This window comes from Mobula birostris, chromosome 12, assembly GCF_030028105.1.
Source record: "Mobula birostris isolate sMobBir1 chromosome 12, sMobBir1.hap1, whole genome shotgun sequence".
Taxonomy (NCBI): Eukaryota; Metazoa; Chordata; class Chondrichthyes; order Myliobatiformes; family Myliobatidae; genus Mobula; species Mobula birostris.
Window position 1 is genome coordinate 109378799 of NC_092381.1, and position 17056 is coordinate 109395854.

The 17056-nt window shown below is 43.7% G+C and overlaps 1 protein-coding gene across 1 annotated transcript in view; it reads right to left on the minus strand.

Annotated features, from left to right (window-relative positions):
- Positions 1 to 11060: 11060 nt before the first annotated feature.
- Positions 11061 to 17056, minus strand: part of LOC140206178 (alpha-actinin-1-like) — a 163475-nt gene continuing 157479 nt past the window's right edge. The window contains 2 exon segments of the mRNA XM_072274455.1: positions 11061 to 13609; positions 16841 to 16999. Coding sequence (XP_072130556.1) covers positions 13451 to 13609; positions 16841 to 16999 — 318 coding nt within the window. The 3' untranslated portion in view covers positions 11061 to 13450.

Consider the following 17056-nt stretch of genomic DNA (forward strand, 5'->3'; position numbering starts at 1 on the left):
GATGTTTTTGCAGGGAAATGTACTATGGACATGTGGTGGATGTTTAGGGATCTCTTGCAGGATGTTAGGGATAAATTTGTCCTGGTGAGAAAGATAAAGAATGGTAGAGTGAAGGAACCATGGGTGACAAGTGAGGTGGAAAATCTAGTCAGGTGGAAGAAGGCAGCATACATGAGGTTTAGGAAGCAAGGATCAGATGGGTCTATTGAGGAATATAGGGTAGCAGGAAAGGAGCTTAAGAAGAACCATAGAACCATAGAAACTACAGCACAGAAACAGGCCCTTTGGCCCTTCTTGGCTTTGCCGAACCATTTTCTGCCTAGTCCCACTGACCTGCACACGGACCATATCCCTCCATACACCTCCCATCCATGTATCTGTCAGATTTATTCTTAAATGTTAAAAAAGAACCCGCATTTACCACCTCGTCTGGCAGCTCATTCCATACTCCCACCACTCTCTGTGTGAAGAAGCCCCCCCTAATGTTCCCTTTAAACTTTTCCCCCCTCACCCTTAACCCATGTCCTCTGGTTTTTTTCTCCCCTTGCCTCAGTGGAAAAAGCCTGCTTGCATTCACTCTATCTATACCCATCATAATTTTATATACCTCTATCAAATCTCCCCTCATTCTTCTACGCTCCAGGGAATAAAGTCCTAACCTATTCAACCTTTCTCTGTAACTGAGTTTCTCAAGTCCCGGCAACATCCTTGTAAACCTTCTCTGCACTCTTTCAACCTTATTTATATCCTTCCTGTAATTTGGTGACCAAAACTGAACACAATACTCCAGATTCGGCCTCACCAATGCCTTATACAACCTCATCATAACATTACAACTCTTATACTCAATACTTCGATTAATAAAGGTCAATGTACCAAAAGCTCTCTTTACGACCCTATCTACCTGTGACGACACTTTTAGGGAATTTTGTATCTGTATTCCCAGATCCCTCTGTTCCACTGCACTCCTCGGTGCCTTACCATTAACCCTGTATGTTCTACCTCGGTTTGTCCTTCCAACATGCAATACCTCACACTTGTCAGTATTAAACTCCATCTGCCATTTTTCAGCCCATTTTTCCCATTATCATCCAGATCATTGATATTGATGACAAATAACAATGGACCCAGCACTGATCCCTGTGGCACACCACTAGTCACAGGTCTCCACTCAGAGAAGCAATTCTCTACCACCACTCTCTGGCTTCTTCCATCGAGCCAATGTCTAATCCAATTTACCACCTTTCCGTGTATGCCTAGCGACTGAATTTTCCTAACTAACCTCCCATGCGGGACCTTGTCAAAGGCCTTACTGAAGTCCATGTAGACAATATCCACTGCCTTCCCTTCATCCACTTTCCTGGTAACTTCCTCGAAAAACTCCAACAGATTGGTCAAACATGACCTACCACGCACAAAGCCATGTTGACTCTCCCTAATAAGCCCCTGTCTATCCAAATGCTTGTAGATTCTGTCTCTTAGTACTCCCTCCAATAACTTACCTACTACTGACGTTAAACTCACTAGCCTATAATTTCCCGGATTACTTTTCGATCCTTTTTTAAACAATGGAACAACATGAGCCACTCTCCAATCCTCCAGCACTTCACCAGTAGACAGTGACATCTTAAATATTTCTGCCAGGGCCCCCGTAATTTCAACACTAGTCTCCTTCAAGGTCCGAGGGAACACCCTGTCAGGTCCCGGGGATTTATCCACTTTAATTTTCCTCAAGGCAGCAAGGACCTCCTCCTTTTCAATCTGCACAGTTTCCATGGTCTCACTACTTGATTCCCTCAATTCCATAGATTTCATGCCAGCTTCCTTAGTAAATACAGACGCAAAAAACCTATTTAAGATCTCCCCCATTTCCTTTGGTTCCGCACAAAGCCGACCACTCTGATCTTCAAGAGGACCAATTTTATCCCTTACAATCCTTTTGCTCTTAATATACTTGTAAAAGCTCTTTGGATTATCCTTCACTTTGACTGCCAAGGCAACCTCATGTCTTCTTTTTGCCCTCCTGATTTCTTTCTTAAGTATTTCCTTGCACTTCTTATACTCCTCAAGCACCTGTTTTTCCCCCTGTTTCCTATACATTTCATACAACTCCCTCTTCTTCTTTATCAGAGTTGCAATATCCCTTGAGAACCAAGGTTCCTTATTCCTATTCAATTTGCCTTTAATCCTGACAGGAACATACAAACTCTGTACTCTCAAAATTTCCCCTTTGAAGGCTTCCCACCTACCAATCACATCTTTGCCAGAGAACAACCTGTCCCAATCCACACTTTTTAGATCCTTTCTCATTTCTTCAAATTTGGCCTTCTTCCAGTTCAGAACCTCAACCCTAGGACCAGATCTATCCTTGTCCATGATCAAATTGAAACTAATGGTGTTATGATCACTGGAATCAAAGTGCTCCCCTACACAGACTTCTGTCGCTTGCCCTAATTCGTTTCCTAACAGGAGATCCAATATTGCATCCCCTCTAGTTGGTCCCTCTATATACTGATTTAGAAAACTTTCCTGAACACATTTTACAAACTCTAAACCATCTAGACCCCTAACAGTATGGGAGTCCCAATCAATGTATGGAAAATTAAAATCCCCTACCACCACAACTTTATGTTTCCTGCAGTTGCCTGCTATCTCTCTGCAGATTTGCTCTTCCAAGTCTCGTTGACTATTGGGTGGTCTGTAATACAATCTCACTACTGTGGCCATACCTTTCCTGTTTCTCAGCTCCACCCATAAGGACTCAGTAGACAAGCCCTCTAATCTGTCCTGCCTGAGTACTGCTGTAATATTTTCCCTAACAAGCAATGCCACTCCCCCACCTTTCATTCCTCTGCCTCGATCACATCTGAAACATCGTAACCCTGGAATATTAAGCTGCCAGTCCTGCCCCTCCTGAAGGGGCTGAGAAGAGCAAGAAAGGGGCATGAGAAGGCCTTGGCGAGTAGGGTAAAGGAAAACCCCAAGGCATTCTTCAATTAAGTGAAGAACAAAAGGATAACAGGAGTGAAGGTAGAACCGATGAGAGATAAATGTGGGAAGATGTGCCTGGAGGCTGTGGAAGTGAGCGAGGTCCTCAATGAATACTTTTCTTCGGTATTCACCAATGAGAGGAAACTTGATGACCGTGAGGACAATATCAGTGAGGTTGATGTTCTGGAGCATGTTGATATTAAGGGAGAGGAGGTGTTGGAGTTGTTAAATACATTAGGATGGATAAGTCCCCGGGGCCTGATGGAATATTCCCCAGGCTGCTCCATGAGACGAGGGAAGAGATTGCTGAGCCTCTGGCTAGGATCTTTATGTCCTCGTTGTCCACGGGAATGGTACCGGAGGATTGGAGGGAGGCGAATGTTGTCCCCTTGTTCAAAAAGGTAGTAGGGATAGTCCGGGTAATTATAGACCAGTCAGCCTTACATCTGTGGTGGGAAAGCTGTTGGAAAAAATTCTTAGAGAGAGGATCTATGGGCATTTAGAGAATCATGGTCTGATCAGGGACAGTCAGCATGGCTTTGTGAAGGGCAGATCGTGTCTAACAAGCCTGATAGAATTCTTTGAGGTAGTGTCCAGGCATATAGATGAAGGTAGTGCAGTGGATGTGATCTATATGTATTTTAGTAAGGCATTTGACAAGGTTCCCTACAGTAGGGTTATTCAGAAAATCAGAAGGCAGGGGATCCAGGGAAGTTTGGCCAGGTGGATTCAAAATTTGCAGAAGGCAGAGGGTCGTTGTGGAGGGAGTACATTCGGATTGGAGGGTCGTGACTAGTGGCGTCCCCACAAGGATCTGTTCTGGGACCTCTACTTTTTGTGATTTTTATTAACGACCTGGATGTGGGGGTAGAAGTGTAGGTTGGCAAGTTTGCAGATGACACAAAGGTTGGTGGTGGTATGGATAGTGTAGAGGATTGTCGAAGATTGCAGAGAGACATTGATAGGATGCAGAAGTGGGCTGAGACGTGGCAAAGGGAGTTCAACCTGGAGAAGTGTGAGGTACAACACGCATTAAAGTTGCTGGTGAACGCAGCATCCGCAGAATTCCTAGTGTTTACGAAGTGTGAGGCGGTACACTTTGGAAGGACAAACTCCAAGGCAGAGTACAAAGCAAATGGCAGGATACTTGGTAGTGTGGAGGAGCAGAGGGATCTGGGGGTACGTGTCCACAGATCACTGAAAGTTGCCTCACAGGTAGATAGGGAGCTTTTGGAGTGTTAGCTTTCATAAGTTGAGAGATAGAGTTTAAGAGTCACGAGGTAATGATGCAGCTCTATAAAACTCTGGTTAGGCCACACATAGAGTACTGTGTCCAGATCTGGTCGCCTCACTATAGGAAGGATGTGGAAGCACTGGAAAGGGTACAGAGGAGATTTACCAGGATGCTGCCTGGTTTAGAGAGTATGCATTATGATCAGAGATTAAGGGAGCTAGGGCTTTACTCTTTGGAGATAAGGAGGATGAGAGGAGACATGATAGAGGTATACAGCCATAATAGAGTGGACAGCCAGCGCCTCTTCCCCAGGGCACCACTGCTCAATATGAGAGGACATGGCTTTAAGGTAGGGGGTGGGAAGTTCAAGGGGGATATTAGAGGAAGGCTTTTTACTCAGAGAGTGGTTGGTGAGTGGAATGCACTGCCGGAGTCAGTGGTGGAGGCAGATACACTAGTGAAATTTAAGAGACTACTGGACAGGTATATAGAGGAATTTAAGGTGGGAGGTTATGTGGGAGGCAGGGTTTGAGGGTCGGCATAACATTGTGGGCTGAAGGGCCTGTACTGTGCTGTACTATTCCATGTTCTATTTAAGAAACTTTGATAGGTTTCAGTCACGCCAACACTAAACTCACCTCACAATCTATGAACTCACTTTCTCAAAATCATTTTTTAATTATTATTGTCATTTTGTTTTACTTTTTATATTTGCAGTGTCATTTTTTTTGTACACTGGTTGTTTGTCTTGGTTTACTTACTGCCTGTTACACTGCTGGCATTTAGGGCAGCAATGATGGTCCTTATTCACTGGTGGTGTTCAGGGCTTCCTTCATTGTGTCAGTAGCTTCCTCTCAGTTTTCACTCGTCAGCTATGCAATTCCTGGGTGGAGATTCAGGAATACCATCCCACCCAGGCGTAGGATTCTTCATTGCTGTTTCCATAACAATTTTGTTTGACCAGTCAGGGTGGTTAGCCCTGAGTTGAACCCCTGAACCTGGAGGACCGCTCGACCACTCTTAGTCTGGCCTCTAGCCTTTGACCTGTTTTGCTTGGGTGACCCTACAAGAGCCAAAGCACAAAGCCCTGACTCCAGCCAACATAGCTCTCCAAGTAATTGAGGCACACAAGCCTTCAAACCCTATGACAAATTTGTGGTCCTCTTGGAGGTGTCTTGGTTTTTTCAAGATGAATATCCAACACTACTATCAAATTGGTTTGTGAGTAGTTTTTCATTGATTCTATCGTCTTTCTTTGTATTTATGTGAACACCTGCAAGAAAATGTATCTCAGGGTAGTATATGTGTGCTTTGAAAATAAATTTGAACTTTGAATTATAGGAAAATGGAGGGCAATGTGGGAGGGAACTGTTACATTGATTTCAGCGTAGGTTACAAAGACGGCACAACATCTCAGAAGGGATGTGCTGACATTGGAGAGGATTCAAAGGTTCACGAGAAAGCTCTTCACGCCGTCTGGACAGCATCATTCCCACAATCCTGATCGATAAGTTACAGAACCTGGGCCTCTGTACCTCCCTCTGCAACTGGATCCTTGACTTCCTAACCAGAAGACCACAATCAGTGCAGACTGGTGATAATATCTTCTCCCCTCTGACGATCAACACTGGTGCACCTCAGGGGTGTGTGCTTAGCCCACTGCTCTACTCTCTCTATACCCATGACTGTGTGACTAGGCATAGCTCAAATACTGTCTATAAATTTGCTGATGATACAACCATTGTTGGTAGAATCTCAGATGGAGATCAGAGGGCGTACAGGAGTGAGGTATGCCAACTAGTTGAGTGATGTTCCAGCATCAACTTTACACTCAATGACAGTAAGACGAAAGAGTTGATTGTGGACTTCAGAAAAGATGAGGGAACACAAAGCAATCTTCATAGAGGAATCAGAAATAGAGATCTTGACACCCAGGAATGTGAATTGCTCACTCTCTGAGGATCTAACTTAATCCTAACATATTGACGTAGCTATAAAGGCGGCAAGGCAGTGTCTATATTTCATTAGGCGTTTGAAGAGATTTGGTTTGTCAACTAAAATAGTCAAACTTCTGTGGATGTACCATGGAGGGCATTCTGACAGGCTGCATCACTGTCTCGTATGGGGGGGGGGGCGGGGGGGGGCACCTACTGCACAGGACCGAAAGAAGCTACAGGAAGTCGTAACATTAGTCAGCTCCATCTCGGGTACTAGCCTTCGTAGTACCCAAGACACCTTCAAGCAGCAGTGCCTCAGAAAGGTGATGTCCATTATTAAGGATTCCCCATCAGACAGAGAATGCCCTCTTCCCACTGCTACCATCAGGGAGGTGTTACAGAAGCCGGAAGGCACACACTCAGCGATTCAGGGACAGCTTCTTCCCCTCTGCCATCCAATTCCTAAATGGATATTGAACCCATAAATAATAACTCACTTTTTAAAAGTATTTATATTTTTGGCACTCTTTTAACCTATTTAATATACATATATACTTACAGTAATGAGGAATGTTTGATAGCTCTGGGCCTGTACTCACTGGAATTCACAAAAACTGGGGGTGGAGGAGTCTCATTGAAACCTATCAAATGTTGAAAGGCAAACAACAGGAATTCTGCAGATGCTGAAAATTCAAGCAACACACGTAAAAGTTGCTGGTGAACGCAGCAGGCCAGGCAGCATCTCTAGGAAGAGGTGCAGTCGACGTTTCAGGCCGAGACCCTTCGTCAGGACTAACTGAAGGAAGAGTGAGTAAGGGATTTGAAAGTTGAAGGGGGAGGGGGAGATCCAAAATGATAGGAGAAGACAGGAAGGGAAGGGATGGTGAAAGGCCTTGATACAGAGTGAATTCCTATGGTTGGCGAGTCCAAGACCAGAAGGCACAGCATCAGAATAGAGGGACGTTCACTTAGAACACAGATGAGGAACTTCTTTTGTCAGAGAGTGGTGAATCTGTGGAATTCATTGCCACAGGTGGCCAAGTTATTGGGTACATTTAAGCAGAGATTGATAGATTCTTGATTAGTTAGGGCGGGTAGGGATACAGGAAGAAGGCAGGAGATTGGGTCTGAGAGGGAAAATGGATCAGCCATTATGGAATGGTGGAGCAGATTCGATGGGCCAAATGGTTGAATTCTATATCATATTGTCTAACATCATGGGCCAAAGGACCTGTGCTGCAATGTTCTTTGAAACGTGTAGAGCAATAATGGGACAAACACAGGAGAATGTGGCTAGCTTAGATGGGACACGGTGGTGGGCATGGACTAGAGTCCTGAAGGGCCCGTCTCAATATCCTGAAAATGGGAAGAGTTCCTTAAAATAAAATACAGGGAGTTGGGAAGGAAGCTGAGAAGCAGGACCTCAAGGGTAATGAGCTTAGGATTGCTGCCTGTGCCACACGACAGTGTGGATAGGAATAGAATGCGGTGGCAGATAAATGCATCTCTGAAGAATTTGAGCAGGGGGCAGGGATTCAGATCTTTCGATCATTAGGACCTCTTCTGCGTCAGGTGTATCATGTACAAAAGGGATGGGTTGCACTTGATTCTGAGAGAGACCAATATTATTGCAGGCAATACTAGAGCTGTTGGGAGTGGTTTAAACTAATATGGCAGGGGGATGGGAACCAGAATGAGCCAGCAGGTTTACAAGTAGATGATGGACTTAACATGAATGTAAGGAAGAACAAGCCAATGATTGGGGACAAATGCAGACAAAGCAAAGAGTTACATTGTACCACAGAGGCAAAATTCAAAAGGGTGAGGAATGCAGGACTGAACGTGTTGTATTTAAATGCGCATGGCACTCAGAATAAGGTGGACAAACTCATGGCCCAATTAGAGATTGGTCAGTATGATGTTGTAGGCATCACTGAGTCACGGTTGAAAGAAGGCCATAGTTGGGATCTACTTTGTATTGAAAGGACAGGCAGGAGGGCATAGGCAGTGGTGTGTCTCTGTTGGTAAGAGATGGAATTACATCTTTAGAAAAAGGTGACATAGGGTCAGAGAATTTTGGATCCTAGTGGGTGTGCAAGGATAAAAACAGCATTGTGGGAATCATATATAGGCCTCCAAATAGTAGCCAAGATGCAGGGTTGAGATTGCAATGGGAGCTGGAAAAGGCATGTAATAAGGGTAATGTCACAATAGTAATGGGGGACTTCAATATGCACGGGGATTGGGAAAATCAGGTTGGTGTTGGATTGCAATAGGGAGAATTTGTAGAATGCTTATAAGATGGCTTTTTAGAGCAGCTTGTGCTTGAGCCTGCTTGGGGAAAGGCTATCTTAGATTGGGAGTTGTGTAATAACCCAGATCTCATTAGAGAGCTTAATGTAAAGGAACCTTTAGGAGACAGTCATCATAATATGATTGAATTCATACTGCAAGTTGAGAGGGAGAAGCATAAGCCACATGTATCAGTATTGCATGGAATAAAGGGAATTACAAAGGCATGAGAGGAGCTTACACAAGTGGATTGGTGAAGGATACTGGTGGGGATGACAACAGGGCAGAAATGGTTGAAGTTTCTGGGAATAGTTCACAAGGTGCAAGATAGATATGTCCCACAGAAGTTGTTCTTAAATGGCTGACAAAGGAAGTTAGGGACTGGATAAAAGCCAAGGAAATGCATACAAGGTAGCAAAAGTGAGTGGAAAGTTGGATGATTGGGATGCTTTTAAAATCCAACAAAAGGCATCTGAAAAAAGCCATAAAAAGGGAAAAGATGAAATATGAGGGCAAACTAGCTAATAATATAAAGCAGAATACCAAAAGTCTTTTCAGTTATATAAAGATTAAAAGGGAGGTCAGACTTGATTTTGGACCACTGGAAAATGATGCTGGTGAGCTAGTAATGGGGGACAAAGAAATAGCAGATGAACTGAATAAGTACTTTGCATCAGTCTTCACTGTGGAAGATGCGTGCAGTGTGCCAAAGGTCTGTGAGCGATGATAAAATAACTCAAAAGTTAGCATGGTTTCTGTCAAGGGAGATCTTGCCTGACAAATCCGTTAAGAGTTCTTCAAGGAAGTAACAAGCAGGGTGGACAAAGAAGAGGTAATGGATGTCACTTACTTGGATATTCAGAAGATATTTGATAAGTTGCCACACATGAAGCTGCTTAGCAAGTTAAAATCCTGTGGCATTACAGGAAAGATACTAGCATGAATAGAGGAATGGCTGACAGGCAGGAGGCAGCAAGCAGGAATAAAAGGAGCCTTTTCTGGTTGACTACCAATGACTAGTGGTGTTCCTCAGGGGTCAGTATTGGGACCGCTACTTTTCACATTGTATGTCAATGATTTGGATAACAGAAATGATGTATTTGTGGCAAAGTTAGCGGATGATATGAAGATAGGTGGAGGGGCAGGTAGTGCTGAGGAAGTAATGCGATTGCAGCTGGACCTGGACAAATTGGAAGAATGGGCAAAAATGTGGCAGATGGAATACAGTGTTGGGAAATGTATGATAATGTAATTTGGTAGAAGGAACAATAGTGTAGACTATTATCTAAATGGAGAGAAAGTCCAAACATCAGAGGTGCAGAAGGAGTTGGGAGCCCTCGTGCAAGACTCCCAGGCGGTTAATTTACAGGTTGAGTCTGTGGTAAAGAAGGCAAGGAGCACCGAGGTGAAGTGTCGTTTCACCAGAACTCCAGCTGAACTATACCATGATGTCCTGGAATGTTACCATCACCATCTGTATGGGATTTGCAAGGTATCTGACCACAAGACCCTAAAAACGATTGCAAGGACTGCAAGAGGATTATCAGGGTCTCTTTCCCACCCATCAGGAGTGCTGCGTACACAGGGCCAAGAATCCCTCCTATCCGTTCAACAATCTCCTTGACCCCTTACTGTCAAGCAAGGAGGTCCACTGTATTAGGACAAGGACTGTTAGCAGGGTTTCCCAATCTGGGGGTCCACAGGTCCCTTGCTTAATGGTATTGGTCCATGGTATTAAAAAAAAGTTTGGGAACCCCTGACTGTTAGGATGGGAAACAGCTTCATCCCCCAAGCCATGAGGCTACCACACTTCCTATCGCCACCCAAGTCACATTACTTGGCCAGTAGCGTGAAATTGTTGACTTGTGTTGTAAATGCACCTTATGCTAAATATCAATCTTCTTGAATATATTTTATGATCTGTTAATTTACCTGTAGTAATATTATTTTGTGTGTTTGTGAATTATATGTACTGTGCTGTGCACATTGGTCTGGAAGATTGCTTGGCAGTATACATTTTTGCGGTTGAATAACAATAAACGTAGAGAGCATTCTAACAAGCTGTCTGGGATGAGGTGGGGAAGTGGCTCCTGCACAGCATCAAGGTAAGCTGCAGAGAGTTGTAAACTCAGTCAGCTCCATCATGGGCACTCGTCTCCATAGTGTCCAGGACATCTTCAAGGTGCAATCCCTCAAAAAGGCGGTGTCTATCATTAAGGACACGCATTACCCAGGACATGCCCTCTTCTCATTGTTACCATCCGCGAGGAGGAACAGGAGCCTGAAGACACACACTCAGCGATTCAGGAACAGCTTCTTCCCCTCTGCCATCTGATTTCTGAATGGACTTTGAACCCATGAACACCAACTCATCACTTTTTAAATTTCTATTTTTGCACTACATATTTTAATTTAACCACTATATACATTTTTTAAAAACTGTAATTGAGATTTTTCTATTTTTTTCTATATGTATTGCATTGTACTGCTGCCGCAAATTTAACAGATTTCATGATACTAGTGATACTGAACTTGAACAGGCTCTGTATCACGAGAAAGAGAAGTGAATGCACTTTCAAAAAGTCTAAAATAACGAGTCTGGGAGCTTATTCTCAAAAATAGTGAAGATTTATTTCATCTACTAGGGCTAAGGTAGCAGAAACCCACTGAAAACACCTTTAGATCAAATATAGAAAGGCAGCCCTTGCTTACCAAGGCAAGCTGGCTAGAGGGGTATGACATATTGACAAAACCTCTAATATTTCAGAAAATTCCATTTGTCCATTGAAATGTTTTCTTCAGAGAATGTTCCCTCTTTAAAAATTAAGCAGTAATTACAGTCCATGAGAGTTTCAGATGATATATATATTGTATAGCAAATCCCCATATTAATCTAAACAGCAGAAGCCCCTCCATTACCACCAAAACCTGCAGATACACTCCGTCAAGGCCAGCCTATATATCACAGCGACAATAATTCAACGTCTCGGTCCCAGGAGCAAGGAGAATCAAAACTATTAAAAATAAAACCCACAAAAGCCCCCGCCCCCCACCCCCATTTCCCTGCCTCTCCCCACCCTCTCCCAGGACTTCTTCCTGCAAAAAAAAAACACAGTACCTTCACAGAAAAAGCCCAGCTTTGTATTTTTTAATATTTAAAAAGGCAGTCATTCAAATTATAGATCACTGCAGTATATACACGAAGATTAAATATGGAGAGATAAATATTTTTCCTACCTCAAAAATAATAACCTAGTTTGCCTCTTGGTGGGGGAAACATTCTCTCCTGGTGCACAATTTTAATTCATTTTGGGGGTCAAGTTACAGATCACCACAGCCAGTTAGGGTTGCACTTGTAGCTTCCAGCATGGGGCTTGCTCCACAACTGCACTGAAATTGTCAGGATGCAAACTGAGACAGTCCCAGCTCATCTCCACACTAAATCACAGCACTTAACCACCCCTCCAACCCATCAATCAACAACTGCACTGAAAAAGTCAGGACACAACTGAGACAGTCCCAGCTCACCTCCACACTAAATCACAGCACTTAAACCTCCCTCCCCCACCCCCTGTCAATCAACAACTGACTCTTTTGTGATGTGCTTCTGGTAGGCATATCTCAAATTTCCATCCAAGTTCATTCCTGGCCGTGCAATCTGCATGGCTGACTCTATTCATTGACAATAATTGCAATTTCTTGATTCAGGATTAAGCAGATTTGGTCAGAATTCTAGCAATTTTATATCCATCTCCTTTTATTTTATAATCAATTCATAATAATGATTCAGACTTCAGCTTAACACGATGCAGGGATTTCACTGGGTACAGGAGGAGGGTACTACAATACCATCATTTATTGCCTTACTCACTCTTACCGTGGAAATATAACGTGGTAGCAGAGCACTCCAACTCCTACATCAATCTGTTCTACTTCCACACTGCCTCTGCCGCTCTTTCTAAGCTCACTGTAGAACGGTAAGTGAAACCCAACGTTATTTTAATATCTTAATAAGCTAATCACAATAAATAGTGAGCAATTATACTGGAACGTAGGGCTCCGCTAGACCTCTCCCGTCCCGTGGTTTAGTTAGGAAGCCATCAGAAAAATGGCCATATTACCTGTTTAATATCTACCATCAGCAAATTTATTCCACCCCCCCTAGAAAAAGGCCACATTTTCAGCACATGTCCAAATACTCTTGAAGCCTAGACTCAAGGGCAGTGTGGGCGATGCTGGAACACTGAATGACGGAGAAATCGCAAAAGAAAAATCAGATCAGTCTTGATTTTTCAGTAAAAACGTCGCCAGGCAACCCCCCCAAACCTCCTTTAAAGCATATACTGCACTGTAGAACTAAATACCTTAATTGATTTTAAAAAATTGCATTGTGCTCGTCAATAAATGGTGCGGGTTATTCTAGATATTGGTTGTCGAAGAGTATTGATTAAATACCTCTTCAATCACACCTTGATTTGGAGTGCTGGGGGAGAGGGAGGGAGGGAAGTGGGAAGTGAAAACAGGAGTACTAAATATTCAAAATACAAAAATATTTAGTTTTACAGTATCGAGTATGTGTTGGAAAAAATACAAAGGAGCCAGTTTCCTATGGAATTTTTAGAACTTAACATCAAAACCGCCAAATTCTCATGAGACAGATTCATATGTGGCACTTATGATTAATAGCTGACGTGCTCTGAATGGTGCAACCGTGCAGAATGTTCAGAGAAAATAAAAAGCTTCACTGTTCTGCACCCCAGTGTAGAAACGCAAAATGGAAGTTTGCATAGATTTAAGACTAACAAAGTAGTAAGATAAGACACATTATGGAATGTACAGTAAAGAGTTCCTTGGTAAGAATATATGTCAACTCCAAGCCGCCACTTTACCGCACTGCTGTGTGAAGGTGGTGGAGGAGAGAGTGCGCGCGCATGCTCTGGGGGAGTTAAAAAAAAAGAGTGGGCTGGCTATGGAAAGAAAAGAGACTGTGATTGGATTACAGATCGCTTTCGCCGTACAGAGCTGTGGAGAAAGACATATAATCCAGAGCACCAGGCACTGCATCAGGTCCTCTGTACGGAGCCATCCGGGCAATACAGTATTCAGCTTGGTCTGGGGGTAGCTCCCGTCGTAGCTCCTCTGCTGTGATGTAGTTCTGGAAAAAAAAATTCACGCAACTTGTCAGACCCCATCTATTACGTCCAATTCTACCCCTGCAAATCTAACTTCTCTCTTTTCATTGCTACCATCAGGAAGGAGGTACAGGAGCTTGAAGACACACACTCAATGATTCAGGAACAGCTTCTTCCCCTCCGCCATCGGATTCCTAAATGGACAATGAACTCATGTATACTATCTATTTTTTGTTCTTTTTGTCCTAATTAAATTATATATATATATATCTTATACTAACTCACATTTTTATTACTATGTTAGCACTGTCCTGCTGCGACAAAGCAAGAAGGTTGACAACATATGCCAGTGATTCTGATGCTATTGCCAGAGATGGGGAACCTTCACTGTTGCCCTAAACACCAGCAGCATAATGGGCAGTAAGTGGTTCTATTTCACATCTTCCCTCAATTTACTCCATGACCTTTTTCTACTGGATAGGTAAGCAGTTAGCAAAACACCTTCCAGTATCAGCTGTAAGGTCGAGGTTCGATTCTCATCACTGACCATAAGGAATCCGTACGTTCCCTGTGTCCGAGTAGATGCTCCCACATTTCAAAGGTGTATGGATTTGGGTTAGTGAAGTGTGGGAATGCTATGTCGGTGATGGAAGTGTGGCGACAGTTGTTCCTGCCCCAAGTGGGCTGGCCGTTTACAGAAACAATGTGTTTCACTGTATGCTTCGATGTACATTTGACAAATAAAGCTAATCTTTATCCCTTCTTCAGCAGGAGTCGGGAGATAAGGGACAGCACTAAAGCAAGCCCTTTGACTGGTCCATCACCACCAAGACACCCTCAAGCATTGTCCATTTTTCTGTATTTGGGCCAGATCCCTGAATCAGGGGTTCCCAATATTTTTTATGCCATGGATCAATACCATTAAGCAAGGGGTCCATGGACCACAGGTTGGGAACCCCTGCTCTAAACCTCACCTATCCATTTACCTGTCCAAGGATGTTTTAAATATTAGGACTGCTTCTATCATTTCCTCTCACAGCTTGTTCCACACATCCCCCACCCTCCGTATGAAGAAGTTGCCCGTCGGGTACCTCTTACATATGCACGTTCCAGTAATAGACTCCTATACCCTGGGAGAAGCAGTCTATGTATTCATCCTTTCTTTTATGGTGAGGTGCATCTTCTGAGCTGTCTCTCTCTGGTAACGTGGCACTCTCTCAGGAGAACCTTTGTCAGTTAGATACTTCATCTGAACTGTCTCTCTGTGCTGCAGCACTCCCTCATGACTACCCCTCAGATGTGAGATGCCTCTCTGGCATTGCTGTGCTCCTACAGGAAAACCTCTGACAGTGAGATACTTCTTCCCAACTGTCACTTGCTGGCAATGTGGCACTCTCTCAGGAGTATTCTGAAGATACATCTCTACCAAAGGAGGTGTAAAGCACTCCTTCTCTCTGCTAGTCTGTAGGTCAGCCTTGGGCAAGGTGTAGCGTCCGCCTAACCACTCCCCCATCAGGGTCACATGAAGCCATGGGAGCAGGTGGTGGATGGTCGTATGAGCAGCCGGTGCAGATCACAAGTCCTGGTTATGTGACCATTGACGCCAGGCAGACAATCTCTGAGGAGTATTGATAATGGCTGGGGTCACCCGCCTTGTAAAGACACTGCTCAGACGAAGGCCATGGCAAACCACTTCTGCAGAAAAATTTGCCAAGAACAATGATCATAGAAAGACCATGATTGCCCACAACATGATGACAACGATGATTTTTTTCAATCTGCCAAGGTAGCGAGGCTGCAGAGGCATCAACAAAATGAACTGCTATTATTTGCCTACCACTGTAGCAGCACCTCCCAAACCTACAAGCTCTCCTACTGAGGACGGCACCGGAGACCTGGGAACAACATCATCTCCAAGTTGCACACCATCCCAGCTTGGAAACCGAGATCCTGCAAGTCCCTGTCTTTGGCAGGTCTGCAGTAGTTGAAACGGGTGGGTGGCACGGTAGTGTCACGGGTCAGCGCTCTGCCTTACAGGGCCAGGATACTTGCACAGTCTGTTGTCTTCTGCACTCTGGTGGAATACCCCACTTTGGTGGTCTTTTGTTGATCCTGTTATAGTTACTAATTTTATGGATTTACTGTGAATGCCCACAAGGAAAAGGATCTCAGGGTTGTATGTGCTGACATATATGTACTTTGATAATAAATTTACTTTGAGGTTTGACTTTGATTCACGCCGATATCTGTAAGGAGTTTGTACTTGCTCCCTGTGACCACATGGTTTTCTTTGGGTGCTCCAGTTCCCTCCCACATTCCAAGGACATACGAGTTAGGGTTAGTCAGTTGTGGGCAAGCTATGTTGGCGCTGGAAACATGGTGACACTTGCGGGCTGCTCCCAGCACAATCCTTGTTGATCTGACTTGACGGAAGATGAAACATTTCACTGTATGTTTCCATGTATATGTGATAAACTATACTCATCAGATCTACAGAAGTGGTTTGCCATTGCCTTCTTCTGGGCAGTGTCTTTACAAGATAGGTGGCCCCAGCCTTTATCAATACTCCTCAGAGACTGTCTGCCTGGCGTCAGTGATCACATAACCAGGACTTGTGATATGCACAGGCGACCACCCACCAACTGCTCCCATTGCTGTGGTGACAATTCCACATCACAAAACCACAGAAAGCTTGTTTCTGTCCCTGCCTCCAGACAGAACTGAGCAAAAGCTTTTCTACAAGGTTCAGATAGTCATTTAATTGAACCAAACCAAACCTGTTGGGACAGTTGAAGACATCAAGCAACAACAATATTCAGGCCGGGAGCTGTCCTCCAAATCACCTTTAAATCAAAGGGATTTTTTTATATATATATATATATATATATATATATATATATATATATATATATATATATATAGCTTAACTTCAAAGATGGTATTTGGTCTCCAAAGCAACAGTTAATAAATCAGCACTTTTAATACACTGATAAGAGACGGTGCGGCTGACAGCAGATCCCCACTTCACAAAAGATTAGCGTTTTACTTCAAAAACCCATTAGTCTGTTCAGCACTTTCAGCTTGTCTGTAAAGGCTTACGGATAATTTTAACCTTTGCCGTCTGGGTGCGAATTTCAAATGGATTAGTAATTCAACAGAAGAAAATGTGCCTTTCCAAACATGTTTCACTTTTAAAACAGATTATTCTACCTTGCAGCAAGTTCTCTTGGAACTTTTCAACTACAATCGTTTACCTTGTCGCCTGCCAAAATCTTGAAGGAGGCCATGACTTGTTCAGCTGTATCGGTGTCTGTTGTCTCCTGTGACATGAAGTCAATGAAGGCTTGGAATGATACTTCCTCGGTGTTGTTGGGGGCAACAACGCCCATTATGCGCGCAAACTCAGCTTCACCCTGGGGGAAAACAGCAGTGAAGTGAAACACAGAAAATGGAAGTAGGCCCCAGGCCCT